Raw genomic sequence first — 21,822 nt, 5'->3', positions numbered from 1 at the left:
GACTATATACTTGTATTACACAACCCTAGAAGGGTCAGGAGGAGTATCTTGTCTCCTAAGGGAGAGTACCCAAAAAGTGTGTGGAGACACCTAGGACATAAGTGGGTCAGTCTCTCCCCGTAAGGAAAGCACCCAAAAGGGGTGTGGGGACACCTAGAACATGAGTGAGGAGACTTATAAGGCCATGCTAGCTCCTCTGGGTAATTTATGCGAATAAGGAAGATGAAAAAATACCTATGCAGTGCCACCTATTGGATGGCAGTATTCCTTCAAATAAATATGATTTTCTAACAAGTCTTAACAATGACCGGGAATAGGAAGCCAGAGAACCATGCACATACAGCTGTTTCAGGGTGTTTGCCCCTCATCAGCGTGCAGTAGGTTTCTAGCTTAGCTCGTGACAGGCCTGCGATATGGGTCAGGAGGGGTGTTGTGTCTCCTTAGACGTCCCCACTCCCCTTTTGGGTGCTCTCCTTGGGGAAAGACTGTACCATACCTTGACCCACTCACCCCCTAGGTGTCTCCACACACTTTTTGGGTGTTCTCCTTAAGGTGACATGACACTCCTCCTGATCCACAACACCAATGGCAAGAACGGGGATTCTGTGTGCCATTGCTCTATTTTCACTTCAACGCCTTTTATTGACCAGGAGCTTGAATGAAGCTGTGGCCAAGCCTGTGTACTGCCACGCCAATCATTTTAATGAGACTGCTGGAGAGAGCCAAGTATAAGCATTCGTCTTTCTCCAGCAATCCCATAGAGTTAAATGGAGAGATAGTACATATGTTTGACCTCCGTTCCATCAAGTTCCTCCTTACTATGGGGAGGTGAGGTGAGGTGAGGAAGATGTTGATATTGCCATATAGACTACTTACTATTATGTTGCAGAGAAAAAGAAACAAGTAGACGTCTTTCATGGTTTTCCTTTTCTTGAGGTGACTTTTGATGTGACCGCTTAGGGTCTCTCTTCTTGACATTCTTCTGCTTGAATTCCTTGGGGGACCTGTAAGGGATTGCCTTCTGTCCATATCTTTTACTTTCTCCTCATTTATGGATTCTTCTGGTCTGCTAGACCTGGAATTATTTGAACTTACATGCCTGAATAATATATTGGGTGGAAGACGATGTAGTCCTTCGATGATAAAGACATTCTGGACAGAGTGCTGAATAATCATCAATGCTGAATAGCCAAGTGTTAATCCACACAAAATGTTGAAGGGTTTTGTAGACACCATGGCTATAATAGAGTAGTAGGAGATCGCATATTGACCTAATGCTGCTCCAAGTAGAAGAGCCATATCCAGCGTACGACTTGGGTTTTTCTCATTGTCCATGTATCTTTTATCTAATCTGAAGATAACAATTCCCACTATATTGGCTATGCACATGAGTGCGAGGCTGACCACGTGAAAAATGTAGAAGGCTTCCAGTGACAACCAGTGCTTATGATGGTCATTGGTACCCACTTCATACATGATGAACATCACTAGGCCAATAACCAAAATGCTCACACCAGCTACGAGTCCCAGGAGGGGTATATGTTCACGGAGTCCTGGTCCCATTCCATGGTAGTGGGGAGCATTTTCATCAATTTGACGTCCTACGTTCTTCCACATGATGTAAAGCATAGCCGCAGCAAACAGATTATACTCGATGTCGAAGGGGTACAAGTAGGAAAATACTCTGTTGTCATCCATGCACCGATATTTGCATTTACATTTGTACTCACTTTCATGTTCATCTGTAAAGGCAAATGAGTTTATTTACTTAGATTGTCTGACTAATGCATCTACTGTCATAAGGGGGAGCGGGCAGCTAGCTGGGTGACAGACAGAAGGAGGGGTAAAGGGAAGAGAACCAGGAAGGCTAGTCCTGAACTGGCACAACCCAACAAGACTGCAACGTTGGCAGATGAGGGGGATGCCACTACAGAGCCAGCACCGCTGCAGCACGCCCTCTGAATGCCAGGGAGATGACTGCTCCAGTGAGACAGGGACGGGGAGCGCAGGGCAGGCTAGATAGGTCCTAGTGGTGGGGGACTCAATTATAAGGGAGACAGATAGGGCAATCTGCCATAAAGACCGGGATCATCGAACGGTGTGCTGTCTTCCTGGCGCTCGAGTTCGACATATCGCGGATCGGATTAACAGATTACTGAGAGGGGCTGGAGAGTATCCAGCGGTTATGGTGCACATTGGCACTAATAAACAAATTAGAGGTCAATGGAGGGCCCTCAAAAGTGATTTCAGGGACTTAGAGTCCAAGCTTAGGGCGAGGACCTCCAGGGTAGTTTTCTCGAAACTACTACCTGCACCTAAGGCCACACTAGAAAGGCAGCAGGAACTTAGGGAGGTAAACAAGTGGCTCCGGAGTTGGCCTAAGAAGGAGGGATTTGGGTTCCTGGAGAACTGGGCTGACTTTGCTGTCGGCTACAGGCTCTACCATAGGGACGGGCTGCATCTTAATGGGGAGGGTGCAGCTGTGCTGTGGGGGAGATGGCTAGAAGGCTGCAGGAGTGTTTAAACTAGACACTGGGGGAGGGCAAAAAGAGAAATAGGGGGGTAGTCAGTGTAGCTAGCGACCTGGGTCTAAGCAATGGGAAGGGGGGGTCGAGCAGGGGATGGGGTTAGTACAATTAGAACTGACAGATCAGCCAATAGTACCATTAGCAACAAAACAAATTTAAAGAACAAAAAAACTGTATAAATTGTATGACCACGAATGCAAGAAGTCTGATTGGTAAAGTGGGTGAGCTTGAAGCGAGAATGGCCGATGAAAACTATAATATAGTCGGAATAACGGAAACATGGCTTGATGAAAAGTGTGGTTAATTTACAGGGTTACAACCTCTTTAGAAGAGACCGTGGAAACCCGAAAGGGGGAGGGGTATGTCTGTATGTTAAATCGTACTTATTGCCGAGGCTACAGGAAGATATAGGGGTAGGAGATACAAGTGTGGAATCTCTATGGGTAGAAATACAGGGAGAAAAAAATAGCAAAATCCTGATAGGGGTTTTCTATAGACCACCAAAAGCAACAGAAGAAACTGCAACCTTACTATTAAGGCAGATAGAAGAGGTGTGAAACCACAATGAAGTAATTATTATGGGGGACTTTAATTATCCAGATATAATATGGGAAAACGAAACCTGCAAATCTCACAAGGGTGATAAGTTCCTGAGAACAATTAAAGATAACTACCTTACCCAACTTCTGCGGGAACCAACGAGAGGGAGGGCCATTCTGGACTTAGTACTAACTAACAAACCGGATCGAATAAAGGGGGTACAGGTTGAGGGACACTTGGGGAACAGTGACCACAATATAATCAACTTCCAGCTGTCATTCAATAAGAAGCCTTATCAGGGAGCGACAAACAAACTAAACTTTGGTAAAGCAAAATTTGATGAGCTTAGAACTACTATCGGTAACATTAATTGGGACAACATCCTCAAAAATGCCAGTACGGAGGACAAATGGGAAAAGTTTAAAAGGATCCTAATCGCCTCATGTGAGCAGTTCATTCCCTATAAAAATAAAAGAACTTCGAGTAAAAGGAAACCATTGTGGCTCGACAAGACGGTAAGGGGGGCAATAAATGAAAAAAAAAGAAAGCGTTCAAACTACTAAAGCAAGAAGGCAGCGAAGAAGCACTAAAATCATACAGGGAAAAAACAAAATATGCAATGATAAGATCAAATTGCTAAGGAGGAGGCAAAAAAGACTGATCGCCAAAGAGAGCAAGAACAACCCGTAACTATTTTTCAACTATATTAACAGCAAAAGGATTTGCACTGAGAGCACTGGCCCTTTAACAAATAATGCAGTAGAAATAATTGAAGATGATGAGGGAAGGCAAACCAATTAAATAGTTTCTTTTCAAGTGTATTCACAAACGAAAAGGAAATGCCACATGAGATGCAGAGGAATAAAATGAACCCCGCACGAAATATCTCATACCTAACACAAGAGGAGGTACGGAACCGGTTAAAGAAGATTAAAATCGATAAATCGCTAGGCCCAGATGCAATACACCCAAGGGTACTTAGGGAACTATGTGATGTGATAGCTAGGCCGCTATATCTAATATTTGTGGATACTATCAAGGTCGGGGTTGTACCATTGGATTGGCGCATTGCCAACGTGGTTCCAATTTACAAAAAGGGGTCTAAAAGTGAGCCTGGTAACTACAGGCCGGTAAGTCTCACTTCAGTAACTGGAAAAATATTCAAGGGGTTTCTGAGAGACGCCATCGAAGAATACCTGTTCTAAACAGCTGACGCCCGCACTGTATGAAGAGATGTATACCACTGTATACGGCTACGTCATGGAGCGGGAAGGGGTTAAAAGGGGACTTGATGTCTTTCTGGAGGGGAAGGATATTACAGGATATAAATCTTAGGTTAATTGTTAATCTGGGTATACAGGCAGGGGTTGATGCAGGGATTAGTCTGATTGCCATTAGGGAGTCGGGAAGGAATTTTCCCCCCAAAAGGGCTAATTGGCTCCTGCCTCCTACGAGGGTTTTTTTTTGCCTTCCTCTGTATCAACAACATGGGAGGATAAGCAGTCTGAACTAGATAGTCACATACTATGTTACTATAAGTTTATAAAAAAAACTGATATTTATTATCATCAGCAAAGTATTTTATTTTAGCCTTTTTCTGTCCATTTAAGTCTATGTTCCAACTGCTTTCAAACCCTATGCTTCGTGTATGCACTGTATCCAAGAGGATACATTCACCTTGAATGATGGCCAATAAATATTAGTAAACCTAGATTGCAGTTTTGGGCTGTATACAGTGGCCCACCACAAAAGAACATGTACAATGGCAAACATTGTGCTTCGGCTACAATGTTTCAAAAACTGTTCAGTATGGTATACTGTTCTTTTGCACTGGTCCATTCTATAGGAAAGAGTAGTCTGCAGTGGTTTCCTATACAGCTGAAAAAAAAAGATTTACTGGCATATACTGGATACTGTTTTGACTTCAATTGGATGAAAAAAACCCTATGGATATGCTTGTCATACGCTGGGAGCTTTTCTCGGCGTATATGTTAAGTATATAGAGCTTGAGCGTAGCCTGCCTATTAGTGATGTATCCTATTATATGTCTGTAGAGCATAGACTGTTATGAAAATTCTGTGGTTATTTCCACTTTATTTCTGCAACTGTTAGATGGATTCACAACTGGCTGAGTGATCGTACTCAAAGAGTGGTCATAAATGGCTGCACATCCAAGCGGAAGAATGTATCAAGTGGGGACCACAAGGCTCGGTCCTAGGCCCAGAGTTATTCAACATTTTTATACATGATCTGGAGGAGGGAATTGATGGTAAACTAGTCAAACTTGCTGATGACACAAAGCTAGGAGGGATAGCTAACAGTAGAGAAGAGAGAGAGAGTATTCAAAAAGATCTAGAAAAGCTTGAACAGTGGGCAGCGACTAACAGAATGGTATTTTAAAAGGAGAAATGCAAAGTCCTACATCTGGGCAAGAAAAATGAAGAAAGCACAAACAGAATGGGAGGAATTGGGCTAAGCAGGGATCAGCCATATTCTCATCTGCAGAAGGAAAGACTAGAAGCAATGGGATGAAACTGTAAGGGAGGAGACATAAATTAGATATTAGAAAAAGCTTTTTGACAGTGAGGGGATCAATGAGTGGAACAGGTTACCACAGGAGGTGGTGAGTTCTTCAATGGAAGTCTTCAAACAAAGGCTGGACAGACATCTGTCTGGGATGATTTAGTGAATCCTGCACTGAGCAGGGGGTTGGACCAGATGACCCTGGAGGTCCCTTCCAACTCTACCATTCTATGATTAATTCTGCAGGAAATTGGTTTATGCAGTAATGAAGCTGAATGAAGCAATGTAACAAATACATGTTTTTCATAAATGTAATCTTTTGCTGCCACCTAGTGGGAAATTACAGAAAAAATGCAGGGCAAGTCATGTGTCCCTGGGGGTGGAAGCACAAAGTGAAGGGTTTGTGCAAGCCTTGTGTTATGTATGCTGTGGAGAGAGCATGTGTGGACTTGGGAGAGCTGCCTAGTTGCTCACTGCTGAAAGAGTGTACTGCTCCCCGCTTTCTGGGCAAACGCTGTGCTCAGGGAAGACTCTTAGAAGTGCAAGGCTGCAGGAAGATGGGCTGCAGAATCACAGAGACTACAGTAATATCACAGCTACTGGGAACACGATGGAGAGCGACTGGTCAGCGCGACACATCAGAGCAATATATCATTCCATAGCTTGTCGGTTCATAAGCTGCTGCTGGACTCTGGAAGACCAGTCACTACCAACACAGAACTGGGGACACCTGGACTCGTAAGTGAGGATGGACCTCAGTAAAGTCCATGGGCATGATTTCGCCGGCAGTAAATTGCCGGCGAATCATGCCGTCTTAAGCTTTCCATATCATTGCTATGGAAAGCGCCGTCCCCATGTCCACGAGCAGAGAATCATTGCAATTCTCCAATCACGTCTGGCAATTCACAGCATGCTGCAAATTGCCGCGATTCTCCGTGGTCAGCCTATCTGTCAGATAGGCTGACCGCGGAGATTCGTCTGCCGACTCCTGCTGTTGGGCAGCGGCTCCGGCAGCAGATATTCGCTGCGGGACTTCACAATGCCCGTGGACAGGGGGTGTAACTGCATATGTGTAGTTAGACTATGTCCACATCGGTATTTGCTGTCAGGACAGTGTCCGGGATATGGGGGTCCCTGGGATATCCCGCAACCCCTGTCCCTGCCTACTTGCCCCCCTGGGCTAACCCCCAGGGCGACAACTGGGCGACGGTCCCTACCCTCACTAGGGAAGCGGGACACGGGAGACAAACAGACACTGAGACAAGCAACGGTAGAATGGTCAGACAATCCGGGTCGGCAACAAGAGGGTACGCAGTACGGAGGGGTCAGGCAAAAACGTAGTCAAGTCCAAAAGCAGGTGTCAGAAAAGCCGAGGTCACAAGAGCAGTCAGGATAAACGCGGGTGCAGCTGGAGAACCAAACTAACACTGGCGAGGCCTGAGAGGAAAACACACCTATTTAAATGCTGTCAGCGCTCCCGCCCCAGAAGCTGATTGGGGCGGGGAGCCTGACAGCAGCAGGGCTAATCAGGGCGGTGCTGGGGACACGCCCCCAGTCTAGCTGCACAGACCGTTACTAGGGAAGCCAGCCTGGTAGTCAGGACACTAGAAGCACCAGCTGCCTCCCTAGCAACCCGGCGGCGACCAGTCTTACAGCGGCCCGGGGAGATCACAAGAACCGGGGTACCTCTGCGCCGCGCTCCTGCACCCCGGGTGGCCGGACCGGTGGTGCGGGCACGGCGGCCCCGAGAGTTGCCGGTTCTGACAGTACCCCCCCTTCTACGGGGGTACACCGGACCCCCATGGCCAGGTGCGGGCTTAAGCGGGAAAGCCCTGTGGAATGCCTGGACTAGGCGTGGCGCATGAACGTCCCTGGCAGGGACCCACGTCCTATCCTCAGGGCCAAATCCTCTCCAGTGGACCAGGTACTGCAGCCCACCTCTAACCCGTCGGGCATCCACAAGCCTATCTACTTCATACTCCAGTTCCCCCTGTACCAGAGAGGGAGGAGGCGGGTTCTGGGTGGGGAGAACTGGAGTCACATACTTCTTAAGCAAGTTCTTGTGAAAAACCTTGTGGACCTTCCAGGGGTCAGGAAGTGCCAACTTATATGACACCGGGTTGATAACCTGAGAAACCGTAAATGGGCCAATGAACCGAGGAGCAAGTTTCAGGGAGGGAACCTTAAGTCTCAGATTCTTAGATGATAATAAAACCTGCTCCCCGACCACAAAAGGTGCAGAGATAGTACGTCTTTTATTTGCGTATTTACGCAGTTTCTCTTGGGAACCCTGAAGGTTCTTACGAACCTGGGCCCAAACTGTGCACAGTTCTTCGGCGGATATGTCGGCGGCCGGATTGTTCGAGACCAAAGGAGTAGAAAGCGAGAACCGGGGATGGAACCCATAGTTACAAAAAAAAGGTGACAGTTGGGTCGACGAGTTACCATGGTTGTTAATAGCAAATTCGGCGAGAGGTAAGTAGTTGGCCCACTGATGCTGGTTATCCGAGACAAACAGTCGCAGATACTGGATAAGTTCTTGGTTCATCCGTTCCGTTTGTCCGTTACTCTCGGGATGGAAAGCGGAGGAAAAGGACAAATTAACGTTTAGATTTTTACAGAAGGCTCGCCAGAAGCGAGCGACGAACTGAACCCCTCTATCAGACACAATATCCTCGGGGATCCCATGTAACCGAACAATCTCCTTGATGAACATCTCAGACAAAAGTTTGGCGTTAGGCAACTTGCCAAGTGGAACAAAATGAGACATTTTGGAGAAACGGTCAACTATTACCCAAATGACCGTATTCCCCAGCGAGGATGGCAGATCAGTAATAAAATCCATGGACAAGTGGGACCATGGCCTGGACGGAATGGGCAAGGGCAGAAGAGGCCCCTCAGGACGTCTCCTGAGGTTCTTCCCCCTTGCGCAAACCGGGCACGCGGACACAAATACCCGTACATCCTTGGCCATGTGCGGCCACCAATAGAGTCTGGCCGCTAACTCCAGAGTACCCCTGATACCGGGGTGTCCAGCTAGGACTGAAGCATGTGTCTCCTCTAACACTTTCAATCTCAGTGACAACGGGACAAATAATTTGCCTTCCGGAAGGGCTTCAGGAGCAGATTGTTGAGCGGCGTGAATGAGAGGTGAAAGGTCGGAGGAGACAGCAGCGAGGACCACCCCAGGGGAGAGAATGCTCTCAGGCTCGGGCTCGGAAGGTTCCGGAGAACCAAAACTCCTAGACAGGGCATCAGCCTTGACATTCTTAGAACCGGGTCTATAGGTAACAACAAAATTGAACCGAGAGAAAAACAAGGCCCAGCGGGCTTGCCGAGCATTTAACCTCTTAGCGGAATCTAGATAAGTGAGGTTTTTATGGTCAGTGAGTACCGTAATCTGGTGATGGGCTCCTTCCAAAAAATGCCTCCACTCTTCAAAAGCCCACTTAATCGCCAGCAATTCCCGGTTGCCTATATCATAGTTCCGTTCGGTGGACGAAAACTTCCTAGAAAAATAGGCACACGGTCTAAGGTTGGTGAGAGTGGAGGGACCTTGGGACAGTACCGCTCCCACACCAAACTCAGAGGCATCTACCTCCACCACAAAAGGACTGGACAGATCCGGTTGTACTAGGACAGGTGCAGACGAGAACGCCGCCTTTAGGGTATTGAAGGCCCTCAGAGCCTCAGAAGACCAGGTCCTCACATCTGCCCCCTTTCTGGTGAGGTCCGTTAGAGGTTTAGCCACCACGGAGAAGTCTTTAATGAATTTGCGATAGTAGTTGGCGAAGCCGAGGAAGCGTTGAAGGGCTTTCAACGACCCTGGCTGGGCCCACTCCGTGATGGCCTTCACCTTTTCAGGATCCATCTGGAAGTCGCATGGCGTGATGATATACCCCAAAAATGATATCCTTTGTACCCCGAAAACACATTTCTCGAGTTTAGCAAACAGCTTGTTATGTCTGAGTCGAGCTAGCACAGTCTGAACGTGAGTATGGTGACTCGGCAAGTCGGAGGAAAAAATCAAAATGTCGTCTAGATATACAACCACGAACACCCCCATGATATCCTGAAACACTGAGTTCATGTACCCCTGAAAAATGGCGGGGGCGTTACACAATCCAAAAGGCATAACTAGGTATTCAAAATGCCCGAGGGGCGTATTGAAGGCGGTTTTCCACTCATCCCCCTCCCGAATGCGGATGAGGTTGTATGCTCCCCTGAGATCAAGTTTGGAAAACCATCGGGCACCAGCGACCTGGTTGAGGAGGTCAGGAATGAGTGGAAGAGCATACTGGTTTCGGACTGTGATTTTATTTAGCTCTCTATAGTCAATACAGGGCCGGAGACCCCCATCCTTCTTCTCAACGAAGAAAAACCCGGCACCCACCGGGGATTCTGAGGGCCGGATGTGCCCCTTGGCCAGGCTGTCCTGGATGTAGTCCCTCATGGATTCTCTCTCTGGAACCGTAACGTTATAAATGCGGCCCTTAGGAAGTTTGGCCCCAGGAATCAAGTCTATTTTACAGTCCCATTCCCTATGAGGGGGCAGAGCTTCAGATAATTGTTTGGAGAACACGTCAGAAAACTCGGAGAGGTATTCTGGTAGGGGGCTCCCCTCGCAGGTGGAGATTCCCACCTTCACCGCACGAAGGTGGTTGGCACAGCGGGGACCCCACTTTACCAGTTCCAACGTGTCCCAATTTACTACCGGGTTGTGCTCCCGGAGCCAGGGGAGGCCTAGGACGACGTCCACAGACAAATCTCTCATCACTAGAAAGGTGCAGGTTTCCACGTGTAAGGCTCCTATAGTAAACCTTACTTCAGGGGTCACCAGATTAACCACCCCTGCTTGCAAAGGAGTGGAGTCCACTCCTGAAACCAGAATCGGAGTTTCTAAACGTAACAAAACCCCGGACAGTTGAGCAACGAAATTAAAGTTAACGAAATTAGCCGCAGCCCCCGAATCAACAAAGGCTTGCCCAGTACGGTGGAAAGCATGAAATTCTAGGGTGCAAGGCACTAACATTTTGGACAACACAGGGAGTACCTTGGCTCCTAGACAGTCCCCCCGACAACTGCCCAGGAGCGGGAGTTCTTCCTGCCGTGGCTTCTTAGCGCAGGTAGCAATGCGGTGACCCGGCTCCCCACAGTAGAAGCAGAGGTTCTTCTTCAGGCGGTGTTCCCGTCGTTGCTCGGGGTTCACGGCTCCCAGCTCCATGGCCTCGGTGGTGGGAGGGTAACAGGTCGGGTCAGTCGAAGAAGTAGACGTGGGGAGTGGGGTGGTCCGAGCGGCGTGTCTGGCCCTCAAACGTCGGTCGGCTCGAATAGCCAGCGACATGGCTTGCTCCAGGGTTTTAGGCTCTGGGTGGGCCACAAGTAGGTCCTTGAGACCCTCAGACAGACCGGTCAAAAATAAGTCTTTTAGGGCGGCATCGTTCCACCGGGATTCCGTACAATGTTGACGGAGTTGGGAACAGTAGTCCTCCGCCATCTTACAACCCTGGCGCAGGGCCAGAAGTTTGGAGACTGCGTAGCCCGCCCGGTCGGGTTCGTCATAAATTTGACCCAGGGCGGAAAAAAAGGCGTCAAGGGATAGTCGGGCTGGAGAGCCAGCTGGTAGCGAGAAGGCCCAATTTTGGGGCTCTCCCCTCAGGCGGGTAATTACGATTCCCACTTTCTGGTATTCAGTACCAGAGGAGTGGGGGCGGAGATCAAAGTAGAGCTTGCAGCTCTCTCTAAATGCAAAAAACTGATCTCTCTCTCCGGAGAAGCAATCCGGAAGCGTGGCTCGAGGTTCTGACATCGTTCCTGGAGCGGACGAGGGCTGCATGGGACCTGCAGCTGCCACTTGTTCCCGTGGCTGCAAGCGGGCTGTTAGGTCCTGGGCAAGGGTCGTAAGGACCTGGACCTGGTTCGCTACAGCCGCCACGGCCTCCATCGAGGGGCTCAAAGTTGCCGGGCGGATGCAAGGGTCTGACCTTAGTTCGGCCAGTGTTACTGTCAGGACAGTGTCCGGGATATGGGGGTCCCTGGGATATCCCGCAACCCCTGTCCCTGCCTACTTGCCCCCCTGGGCTAACCCCCAGGGCGACAACTGGGCGACGGTCCCTACCCTCACTAGGGAAGCGGGACACGGGAGACAAACAGACACTGAGACAAGCAACGGTAGAATGGTCAGACAATCCGGGTCGGCAACAAGAGGGTACGCAGTACGGAGGGGTCAGGCAAAAACGTAGTCAAGTCCAAAAGCAGGTGTCAGAAAAGCCGAGGTCACAAGAGCAGTCAGGATAAACGCGGGTGCAGCTGGAGAACCAAACTAACACTGGCGAGGCCTGAGAGGAAAACACACCTATTTAAATGCTGTCAGCGCTCCCGCCCCAGAAGCTGATTGGGGCGGGGAGCCTGACAGCAGCAGGGCTAATCAGGGCGGTGCTGGGGACACGCCCCCAGTCTAGCTGCACAGACCGTTACTAGGGAAGCCAGCCTGGTAGTCAGGACACTAGAAGCACCAGCTGCCTCCCTAGCAACCCGGCGGCGACCAGTCTTACAGCGGCCCGGGGAGATCACAAGAACCGGGGTACCTCTGCGCCGCGCTCCTGCACCCCGGGTGGCCGGACCGGTGGTGCGGGCACGGCGGCCCCGAGAGTTGCCGGTTCTGACATTTGCTATGGATTTCGCCTTATGCATTTTAAAGGTTAAACTCTACCGTGAAAATCTGTGCAATTTTCTTAACAGATTGAGCGCACTATGGATTTAAAAACCCACCGTGTGCTCTGATTTCTGCACATTTATGAAAATTCACAGCAGTTCTACTATTTCTGTATGTGGGCTGAAGTTTTGCGTACCTTCATGTGCACTGAAACTGATATTATTGCCTTCAGAAGAATTTCCAAGGAGGTACTTCTCTAGTTCAAAAGTGAGATGTCTGGATTCTTCAGAAACTGCAATGATCCATATGATCAGATTAACAGTCAACAGGACCATCAGAAAACACCTGTGGTGAGGAAAGCATGAGAATGTCTATTAGACTTAATCTATAATTATTAAAGGGGCTGTACCAAGTTATAAAGGTATCCCCTATGCAGAGGCTAGGGGATAACCTGACGATTGGTGGTGACCCGATCACTGTGACTCGATGGTTCCCACATGAATGGAGTGGAAGACGTGCATGTGATCTGCCGCTCCATTAACCTCAATGACAGCACTGGAAATTGCACTCCATTCCATTGGGACTCTCATTCTCAGGATCAGTGAGATCCCTACCAATCATAAAGTTATCCCCTAGCCATACTATCATAGATCCTTAGGTTACATATATTCAAATTAGCAGGACTATTTACATAATATTGGGGTAATTTAAATGAAAAATTTCATGGACATTGTAGGCAACTGAAGGGAAAAGTCCTGGATGGGGTGTATATCGCACCAAGACACTTAGTCTGGGTGAGATAGAAATCTAGTCCTGAGCTTCCTTGTGGGTCCCAGTCAGCTCAGGTGAAATCAATGAGCTCATTACTGGAGCATAAAAGGCTTCTATACTGTTAGGCCTCATGATCATGGCCCCGCACGGTTTCCCTGTACAGAATCCTGCAGTGGATTCCACCCGGCCCGCAGATATGAGGCCAGAAAATACATTATACTCACCTGTCCGGACACTGCGGGGCTCTCCCCATAGCGACCGGATCATCTTTCTTCTGCACGGCAGATGTGCTCAGGACGCGGGCGGCGTACTGTGTGCATGCGCAATGCCCTCTTTTTTTTTTTTCAACTTCTGCTTTCCCAGATGCGTCTGTGCTGCGAATCCGGATGGCTTCCCTTAGCTTCAATGGAAGCTGCGGGAGCTGTCCGTGCGGGAAAACCGCACAAAAAAGGAGCGTGCTGTGGTTGTTTTCCCGCGCGTGCGATGCCCAATGATTCCCTATGGGCGTGTATCACACGCGAAGATTTTGTAAATCCATTTATGGACATGAGGCCACAGACACAACAATTATCGCTCAAAAAATCTTTTGAGCGATTTTTGAGCAATAATCACTGTATGCTTTTTACAGCGCAAGGTGATTGCTCAAACGTTGTGAGATCACCTTGTGCTCCGAGCAGGGGATGCAGGAGACAAGCGGGCCACTTGTCTTCTGCACCCAGCTGTTCTCTGCTCGGAGCGCCCAGCTGTTATACAGCCGAGCGGAGAATGCAGAAGACAAGCGGGGTGGCCCCGCTTGTCTTCTGCACCCAGCTGTTCTCTGCTGGGAGCGCCCCGGCTCTGAACGGGGGATGAAGAACCCAGCTGGACCGCCCTGTTCTTCATACCCCACCTGTTTTCAGGGAGCGGGATACAACTGAAACAATAGTATCAGCTGTATCCCGCTGTGAATCCCTGATAACTGATTGCTAATCTTTCAGCACGCTGAAAGACAATGATGAGCGACGGCTTAACGAAAAACTGCATGTTGTCAGTGCAGTTACACACAATGATTATCGCTCACAAGATGGCTTTGATTGATTTTTGAGCGAAAATCGTTGTGTCGAAATCAGCCTTTAGGCATGTCCACTCAAAAAATACAATCCGCGCAGAATCCAGTCCTGGATTCTGCGCGGATTTGCTTTACATGGCATTTTTTTTGCATGCAGATATCCGCACACATTGCTATCAATGTTGCCAATCCGCGCGGATTCCGCAGCAAAATGGAGCATGCCGCGTTTTTTTCTCCCGCGCGTGAAAAACGCAATTCTTTTAAAATGATTCCCTATGAGCAAAATCCACTGCGGATTCCGCAGTGGAAATCCGCAATTCCATTTAGCTAGTGGACATGAGGCCTTAGGATTGGGCTGTGCTGAAATCTGTTTCCCTCAGTGTTTCTAGCAGCACAGCTCCACAGGTGGCTAATTTAGCTGTCTGGGTGTTGTCATATATACCAGCTTCTTTCAGTGTCTGCTGGGTGTCCAGGCTGAGCAGTCATGTTTCCTTGCCTGTGCTGCCTTCTGTTGCATGATGTTATGTTATGTTATGTAACATAACACGTCTGAGTTATATTATGTTGCATGATATGTTATGTTAGTGATACGTTTGTGTAACTGTCAGTCATAATTTATGTCTGTATTCCGTCCTATGTCTGATCCACCCGTCCACTAGTTGTTTGGACGCCCGGTTCTTGTTCTGTATGTCTACCCGTCTGTTGGTGGGTCGATGCCCGATCCGAATCCTGTCCCCATTGTCCATTGGTGGGCTTTGTTTTGTCTCTTTGTTCTTGGATGCAGTACTCTGCTTCCCCTCGGACACCCATCCAGTCCTTGTGGAAGAAAGTGGGGTTGACCCTTTCGGGACAAGTGCTCCACTGCGTAATGGGTTGAGTCTGAGGGGTTCAGAGAGCACCGCTCTGTCCAAGTCCTGTTTGCAGTTTACCTTTAGCTTTGGTTCCCTGTGTGCAGGTACCTGTGTTTCAGGCCCTCTCCTGCTGTATGTCCTGTACGAGGCCCGTATGAATAAGTCCTATGAGACATTATGTCAGCAGGAGGGATCTTCATCTTTCCCTTCTGAGCTGGGCATTATTTTTGCAGACTAGATGTAACTGTGGTTTTTGTATCTGTTCTCCTGATGTTGCGTAAGTGCTGCGGAATATGTTGGCACTATACAAATAAAGCTTATTTACACCTGGAACCTATGTTATCTGAATCTACAATAAAACTGAAGTAAGTTTTATGGAATTGCTGCGTCAGTGTGTCATTACTGACCCCACCCCCAATAAGGAAATTGCTACAACATGTATAGATAAGAAGAAAATCCCATCAGAATAGAGTCACATTTTATTCCCTCCACCCCCAAAAATCAATGGGTTTAGGGTGAGACCACACAGTGCGACTAGCCACATATGGTCAAGTCATGCCCAGCCCAAGCTGCCAATGCCTGAATGATTTTGTATTGAAATATTACAAACATGCCTTCAAGTTGTGGTGTTGGATAACACTTCTATGAATCCCCTGGATAGCTAGGGTCACCAACAACGCTGTCCTGGACTGTATCAACCCAGAGGTGTCCCTGGAAGGCAAGATCATGAGACAGAGACTGACTTTGGACACATGATGAGGGCGAATTCACTTTCAAGTGGCAACCCTTATTGAAATCAATAGAGAGTTTTGCGATCCTCTGTCACAGCTGTCACAGCTGTGGCAAGAAATTCCTTACTCCCCGTGGGGAGTCCCCTCATCACTGAACACTGTGACAGTGCTGTCAGTGTTCAGTGATGAGAGGACTCCCTGCAGAGATGAAGAAATCCTTTGTCACAGCTGAGGCAGGGGATTCTTTACTCCCTGCGGGGAGTTCCCTTGTCACTGAACTATGGTGCACGCATATCCTATGTTTTGCAGGTATGTGCATTTGCACCCCTATAAAACACGGACATGTGAACACACCGTAGGGTTCTAATAGATGCGTAGTTTTGTGCGAACATATGTACGCACATAAAAACGCTTGTCTGAACAAGACCTTAGCTGTATAAAAAGATTTTAAAAAGTTAACTCACCTAGAAGTGCTGATTGGCTCTTCGCTCCATCCCTGGCAGTGTTCTTCTGTCTTTTGGTGGCCGCGGATTGAAAATCCCCAGCTCCAGAAAGCACTGCCTCTGATTGGCTGAGTGCAGGGACCAATCACATGCAGCTGTCATTCATTAGCTAAGAGCTGCCTGTGATTGGTCCCCTTGTCACTGATTGCGATCTGCTCTGTATGTTCTCAATGAGGTCGGCCCTTCTGCTGACGGCCCCATTGACCACAAGGTGAAGCCCTGGAAGCCCAGGGGTTTCACATCCAAGGAATCCACTGTTGCAGTTGTCACTGCCGCAGCAGGGGATAGTGATGGCACCGCACTTTATGTGCGAATTTTAAGTGCGTTTGACGAATTGCTGCCCTATTTTATACGGTTGCGAATTTTATTTGCATGTAAAAAACGCACATGTGACCACTTTCATTAAAAAGCATTGGTTCTAATACATGCGAATCACAGACGTACCTAAAATGCATTTAAAAAACGGTTGTTTGACTGAGCCCTAACATGGGTGAGAACCATATCTATAATGAGGTCAGGTCTTTTTAGCCTCGTATGACATGCACATATTAGACGACAAAAACTTTTAAAGGGTTGGTGGTCTCATTGAGATAACCCAACATTGATGATCTTAAAATTAGTTGCAACTTCTCATCATCATACAGCTGTAAGAAAAAGTTATTGAACCATTTGGAATTGCCTGTATTTCTGCATGAATTACTAAAAAATGTGGCCTTAATCTATGTCACAACTATAGACGAACACAATATAAATAGCTACTACTACGACTAAATAACAGTTATACATTCATGTCTTTTATTGGGCACATTCAGTAACTATCCAGTTCAGAGAGAAACAGTAGGTGAACCCTTAACCCTTTCCAATCCAATTTGTATCCTGGTTTTCCTAGGGGGCTTAGTATTTTTCTGCCATTATACAACGGCGCTATATGCTGGCTAAAGCCAGTACTGCATGAGGTGGCACGTTGGATAGGCTTTGACGTACGTCTTCCAACATCGGAGCTGTACAGCCTTAAATCACAATGTCTTCAGAGGTCAGGCAGTGAATTGGAAAGGGTTAAATGCAATCTATTTTGGCAGCAAGCTCTTCCACCAAATTTTTCCTGTAATGGCAAATTAAATTTGAATAAAGTTGAAGGGGAATTTTGTACCATTTCCCCCCTGAAAGGGCTTAAACAAACAAACCTGATTTTGTCAGGTTTGGCGGCCATGGGAATCACAGCTGCAAAATGTGACGAGACAAAACCATTTCAGTGGTTACATTTTGACTATCAGGATCCTCGAGTGATATTATTACGCATGAGAAAAGATAGGCCTTGCCCAATCTTTTTTTTTTTTTTACCGTGCACATTAGCGTGAAATTTATATGGTAAAAAAACTTGAATTTTGATTTGTTCATGGGCAAGTACGCTCTGTAGCCGCGAGCGTATTTGCGCATGCGCTCACCTGTTCAAGCCCTAACTGTTTTAATTCATTAATACTTCTGAGATGCCTTGCGTGCGCAGCCCTTTTCAGGTTATACTACACACAGCATCTTTGTAGGCTTATGGTCAGGACTTTGACTTGACCTTTCCAAAACACAAATCTTTTCAACCATTCTTCAGTTGATTTACTTGTGTGCTTTGGGTCATTGTCTTGTTGATTCACCCAACAGTGTACTGTTTTATTTTGTACCTCCAAACATAGTATATGTGCATTTGTGCTAAAATGTTGCAGTTTGTCTCATCTGTCCATAGAACATTTTCTCAGGAGTGTTATGGAACAATAAAGTGTCTTGGGTAAACTCGAGACAGGCTGCAAAAGTTTTTTTGTGGACAACAGCAATTTCTTTCTAGGTGTCCTTCTATGATCATCATACATGTTCAATCTTTCCTAAAAGTAGACACATGAGCAAAGGTTTTTCTGCAGTTTTCTTGCTGTTATGCTTGGGTTCTTTCTCAAAACTTTCAGGACTGCTCATTGTGCTCTCCAAGGGGGACTCATAACAGTCTTGAGTTTTCTTCATTTGTAGATCATTTAAATAATATTGGATTGATGTACACCAACGTCTTTAGCAATTCTTTTGTAGCTTTGTATGTCTCTATAATATGTCTTCTGAGGTCCTCTCAAGATTATTAATATTAAAGAAGCATGGCTCACAGTAACCAGTCTTTAATGAAAATAACAGATTTCCAATAACCAGGCTCTGTGTGCATTTATTTAATGGGCAACGCACCTGTGAAACCCACCAGATCACTTGGGCCGGTAATTAGCTGCAGCAGTCACATATCCCATTGTTGAGGTATCATTATTGCTGCAGCCTGAAGTGAAGAACACTGGATGACCAAACCTCAGTGAAAGAAAAGCAACAGGGGATCTGATGAGGTGAATATGGCTTCTTAAATTTTTTTTACTGTAGGCTGAGCAGCTTTACAAAAAGTCTTAGTTCATGGATAGTCTCATTAAGCGAAACACCTTTTGCTATTTCTATTGGGGACAAATCATTAACACAGAGGTTCACTTACTTTTCATTCTGCACTGTGGATGGTAACTCAATAAAAGGCATGAACGGTACAATTGTCTGTGTGTAATTAGTCTTGTAAGATGGTGTTTGTCTATAATTGGGATTTAGTTAACAATCGGATTACATTTTATTAGTAATCAACTCAGAAATTCATGTAATTTCACAAGGTTTACTTACTGTTTATTGCTACTTTAAATTATCTAATCCTCGAAGCAATTACTCCAACCCACCGAAACCCAAGTGGAATGCCATGGATAGAGAAGAAAAAAAAATAGCCACAGAATCATAACAAATTACATTGTGAAGCCCAACAATAGATTATAAATTGGGCTTTGGCTTTCAATCCATGGGTTTCACAACTGAAAGAACTCTTTAACTCTAGTTTACCTCTGAAACAATTACTCTACAAAATTTATGACCTGATTCACCTGCTTATTCATCAACAGATGGAATCTGGGCGGCAATCCAGTATCTTGCTAATGACTCTCTAGCTTAAAACAAAGTTCTTATAATGCCTTTATTACTTAAAAGAGTATTTTGGTTATATCAAGTTATCTTATCCACAGGATGAGGGATAACTTGCTGATCAGTAGGTGGGCTGACTGCCAAGACCCCACTGATCACCAAAACAGGTGTTCCAGCGTTCTCATATTTGACTGGTAATGACTAAAGTAGTAGCATGCATACTTGGACACGGCTCCATTAATTTCAGTGGGACTGCCAGGCGTTTGAACGAATTTTGAGCGATAATCGTTACATGGTAAAGGACCTTGAGTCTCTTTGATACCTTCAGTGAACTATAAGGAATTGCCCTCAATATCCTACCCCACTGTCGTTCTGTGAATTCACCGTGATGTTGACACCACCTTTGTTTACTTTAAAAAAATTGCATTTTTCTAAAAAGACTTTAGACGTTTGTGAATCTAAAAATCATATATTTTAAAAGTATTCCAATTTTTCTATTGTTTTTAATATATAACTCCTTAGTGACAAGCCTATTTTGTGTCTTAAGGACCAAGTGATTTTCATTATGGCATTGCAAGAGCCATAACTCATTAATATAGCATTATGGGGGCTTGGTTTTTTGGGGGGAAAAGTTGTATTTTTTAATGGTATCACTATGGGTTACATATAATGTGTTGTATAACTTTTATCACATTTTTTTGGGAGGGACATGGAAAAAATGTTAAGAAATTCTGCTATTGTTTTGGGATTTTGGTTTTACAGGGTCCACCATTCGGCAACAATAACAGGATTTGGATCAGCATGATTACTGCGATACTAGGGTGGCATTTCTACGTCTGCTGGTCTATGTGACTATGCCTTGATCACTGTTGAATGGCTCTTTCCTATTACTGCAGGACGATCACTCTACTATTAGGTATTGTCCTCCAAGCCAATGTTGGTTAAGGATAGCATTCCTGTTCCTGGAAATGATCGCTTAATGATTTGATGTGTTGGTGATGTTTGTGGAGGTCATCGTAGTTGCTACCCACATGAACATAACAAAAATATGATGTGGAATTAAATCAAATTCCTGCAAACATACATTGTCCCAAAGTGAGAACCACTAAAATCATCAACCCCACAAATTATTTTCACTTTATTCCAGCATCTACACCATAATCTCTGTAAATAAAGATGACTTTTCTCCCTCTTTCTTAGCAACCTGATTCAAGAAACAAAAATATGTCACCCCCCCCCCCCCCCCATTTTAATCGTATTGCTTCCACACTACCAGGGGTTGTATACGTAAGCTTTAATTTGAGGCCACAGCACAAAAAGGTAACCCGTTTGCCCTAGACGTGTCCAGGAATAAAATGCTCCACAGTAGAAACTAAGAAAACAAGGACATTCTGAATCAGTCATTGTATTAAGATCTTTCAATCCTTTATTGCTTCATCCATAAAATCAAGGAAACTAAACTTAAGAGGCCTCTGACCCGTGTAAGTATATGAAGAAGGAAGGTATTTCATAATCACCTTTTAAGCTGATGAAAGTGCTTGCTGTACTGCAATACTAATGTTGGCCTTTTAACTTTGTCATCTCTTTGAACATGAACCTTATCCGGTAATTGCTTACATGTTATTTGTTTAACATTGAATATGCTGTCCAAACTATAGGCATCATGTTCTAAAGCTAGATGACCTGAGCAAACTGATACATGGTTTGTGAGAAAACATTTAGTATAACTTGTATTTCATTAAAGGGGTTGTCCCGCGCCTAAAGAGAAATTTTTTTTTTGCCCAGTCCCCCAGTACTTGTAAAGGAATACTGCTGCCAGGTGTTATTAAAAAAAAAAAATTCCCTTACCTGAATCCCCGTTCAGCAACTTTAAAAAATCTTCTTTCCAAGATGGCTGCCGCTGGTCTTCTCCCACAGTGCACCGCGGGTCTTCTCCCATGGTGCACCGTGGATGTTCTTCTGCTGTCTGCTCTCCACTGCCGATTCCAGCCACCTCATTGCCTGATCGGCGCCATGTGACGGGGCGGAGCTACGCGATGATGCTGAGAAGAGGGAGGAGCCAGGACGCAGCTCGTGAGCCCGGACCATCCAGAAGAGGATTCCTCTCTGCGCAAGCACGACTGTTCCGCCGACCAGAGGAGAAGTTTGGTCGTCGCCATGGAGACGGGGACGCCAGCACCGGGAGGGGGTAAGTATATAACTTCTGTATGGCCAATATTTAATGCACGATGTACATTACAAAGTTCATTAATATGGCCATACAGAAGTGTATAACTGCACTTGCTTCTGCGGGACAACCCCTTTAACTTACAACATTTTGTGATGAGTTAAGGGGTCCAGTGGGCGGTCCTAATCAGTGACTGACAGCTATTTGAGCATGACTATCCAGACCAACATAGCTGCCAATCCCTGTAGGACCACCCATTGGACCTCTAAACGCAGGATAAACAGATGTAAAAGAATAAAATAGAAGTTATAGTAAATCTTGTCCCACAAAACTAAATACTAATCTGTTCATCTCACTCTGCTCTACAGCATGATGCGTGCAGTTGAATGACATGTTCAAGATGGCAGATTCCCAATATTATAAATAGAGATGAGTGAACGTACTCGTTTAGGACAATTACTCGATTGAGCATCGCTTTTTTCGAGTAACTGCCTAATCAGGCGAAAAGATTCGGGGGGCGCCGGGGGTAAGCGGGGGG

The 21,822-nt window shown here is 46.3% G+C and overlaps 1 protein-coding gene across 1 annotated transcript in view; it reads right to left on the bottom strand.

Moving 5' to 3' along the window:
- Positions 1–21,822, bottom strand: part of LOC136588014 (proton channel OTOP2-like) — a 64,877-nt gene that overhangs the window by 6,299 nt on the left and 36,756 nt on the right. Inside the window, exons 4-5 of the mRNA XM_066586898.1 lie at positions 12,443–12,591; positions 877–1,742 (exon numbers count right to left, since the gene is read on the bottom strand). Of these exons, the coding sequence (XP_066442995.1) occupies positions 877–1,742; positions 12,443–12,591 (1,015 nt within the window). The remainder of the gene's footprint in view (positions 1–876; positions 1,743–12,442; positions 12,592–21,822) is intronic.

This window comes from Eleutherodactylus coqui, chromosome 13 (assembly GCF_035609145.1).
Source record: "Eleutherodactylus coqui strain aEleCoq1 chromosome 13, aEleCoq1.hap1, whole genome shotgun sequence".
In the NCBI taxonomy this organism is placed as follows: Eukaryota; Metazoa; Chordata; class Amphibia; order Anura; family Eleutherodactylidae; genus Eleutherodactylus; species Eleutherodactylus coqui.
Note: the sequence above shows the minus strand (reverse complement) of the source record. Positions and strands in the feature narration are given on the sequence as shown.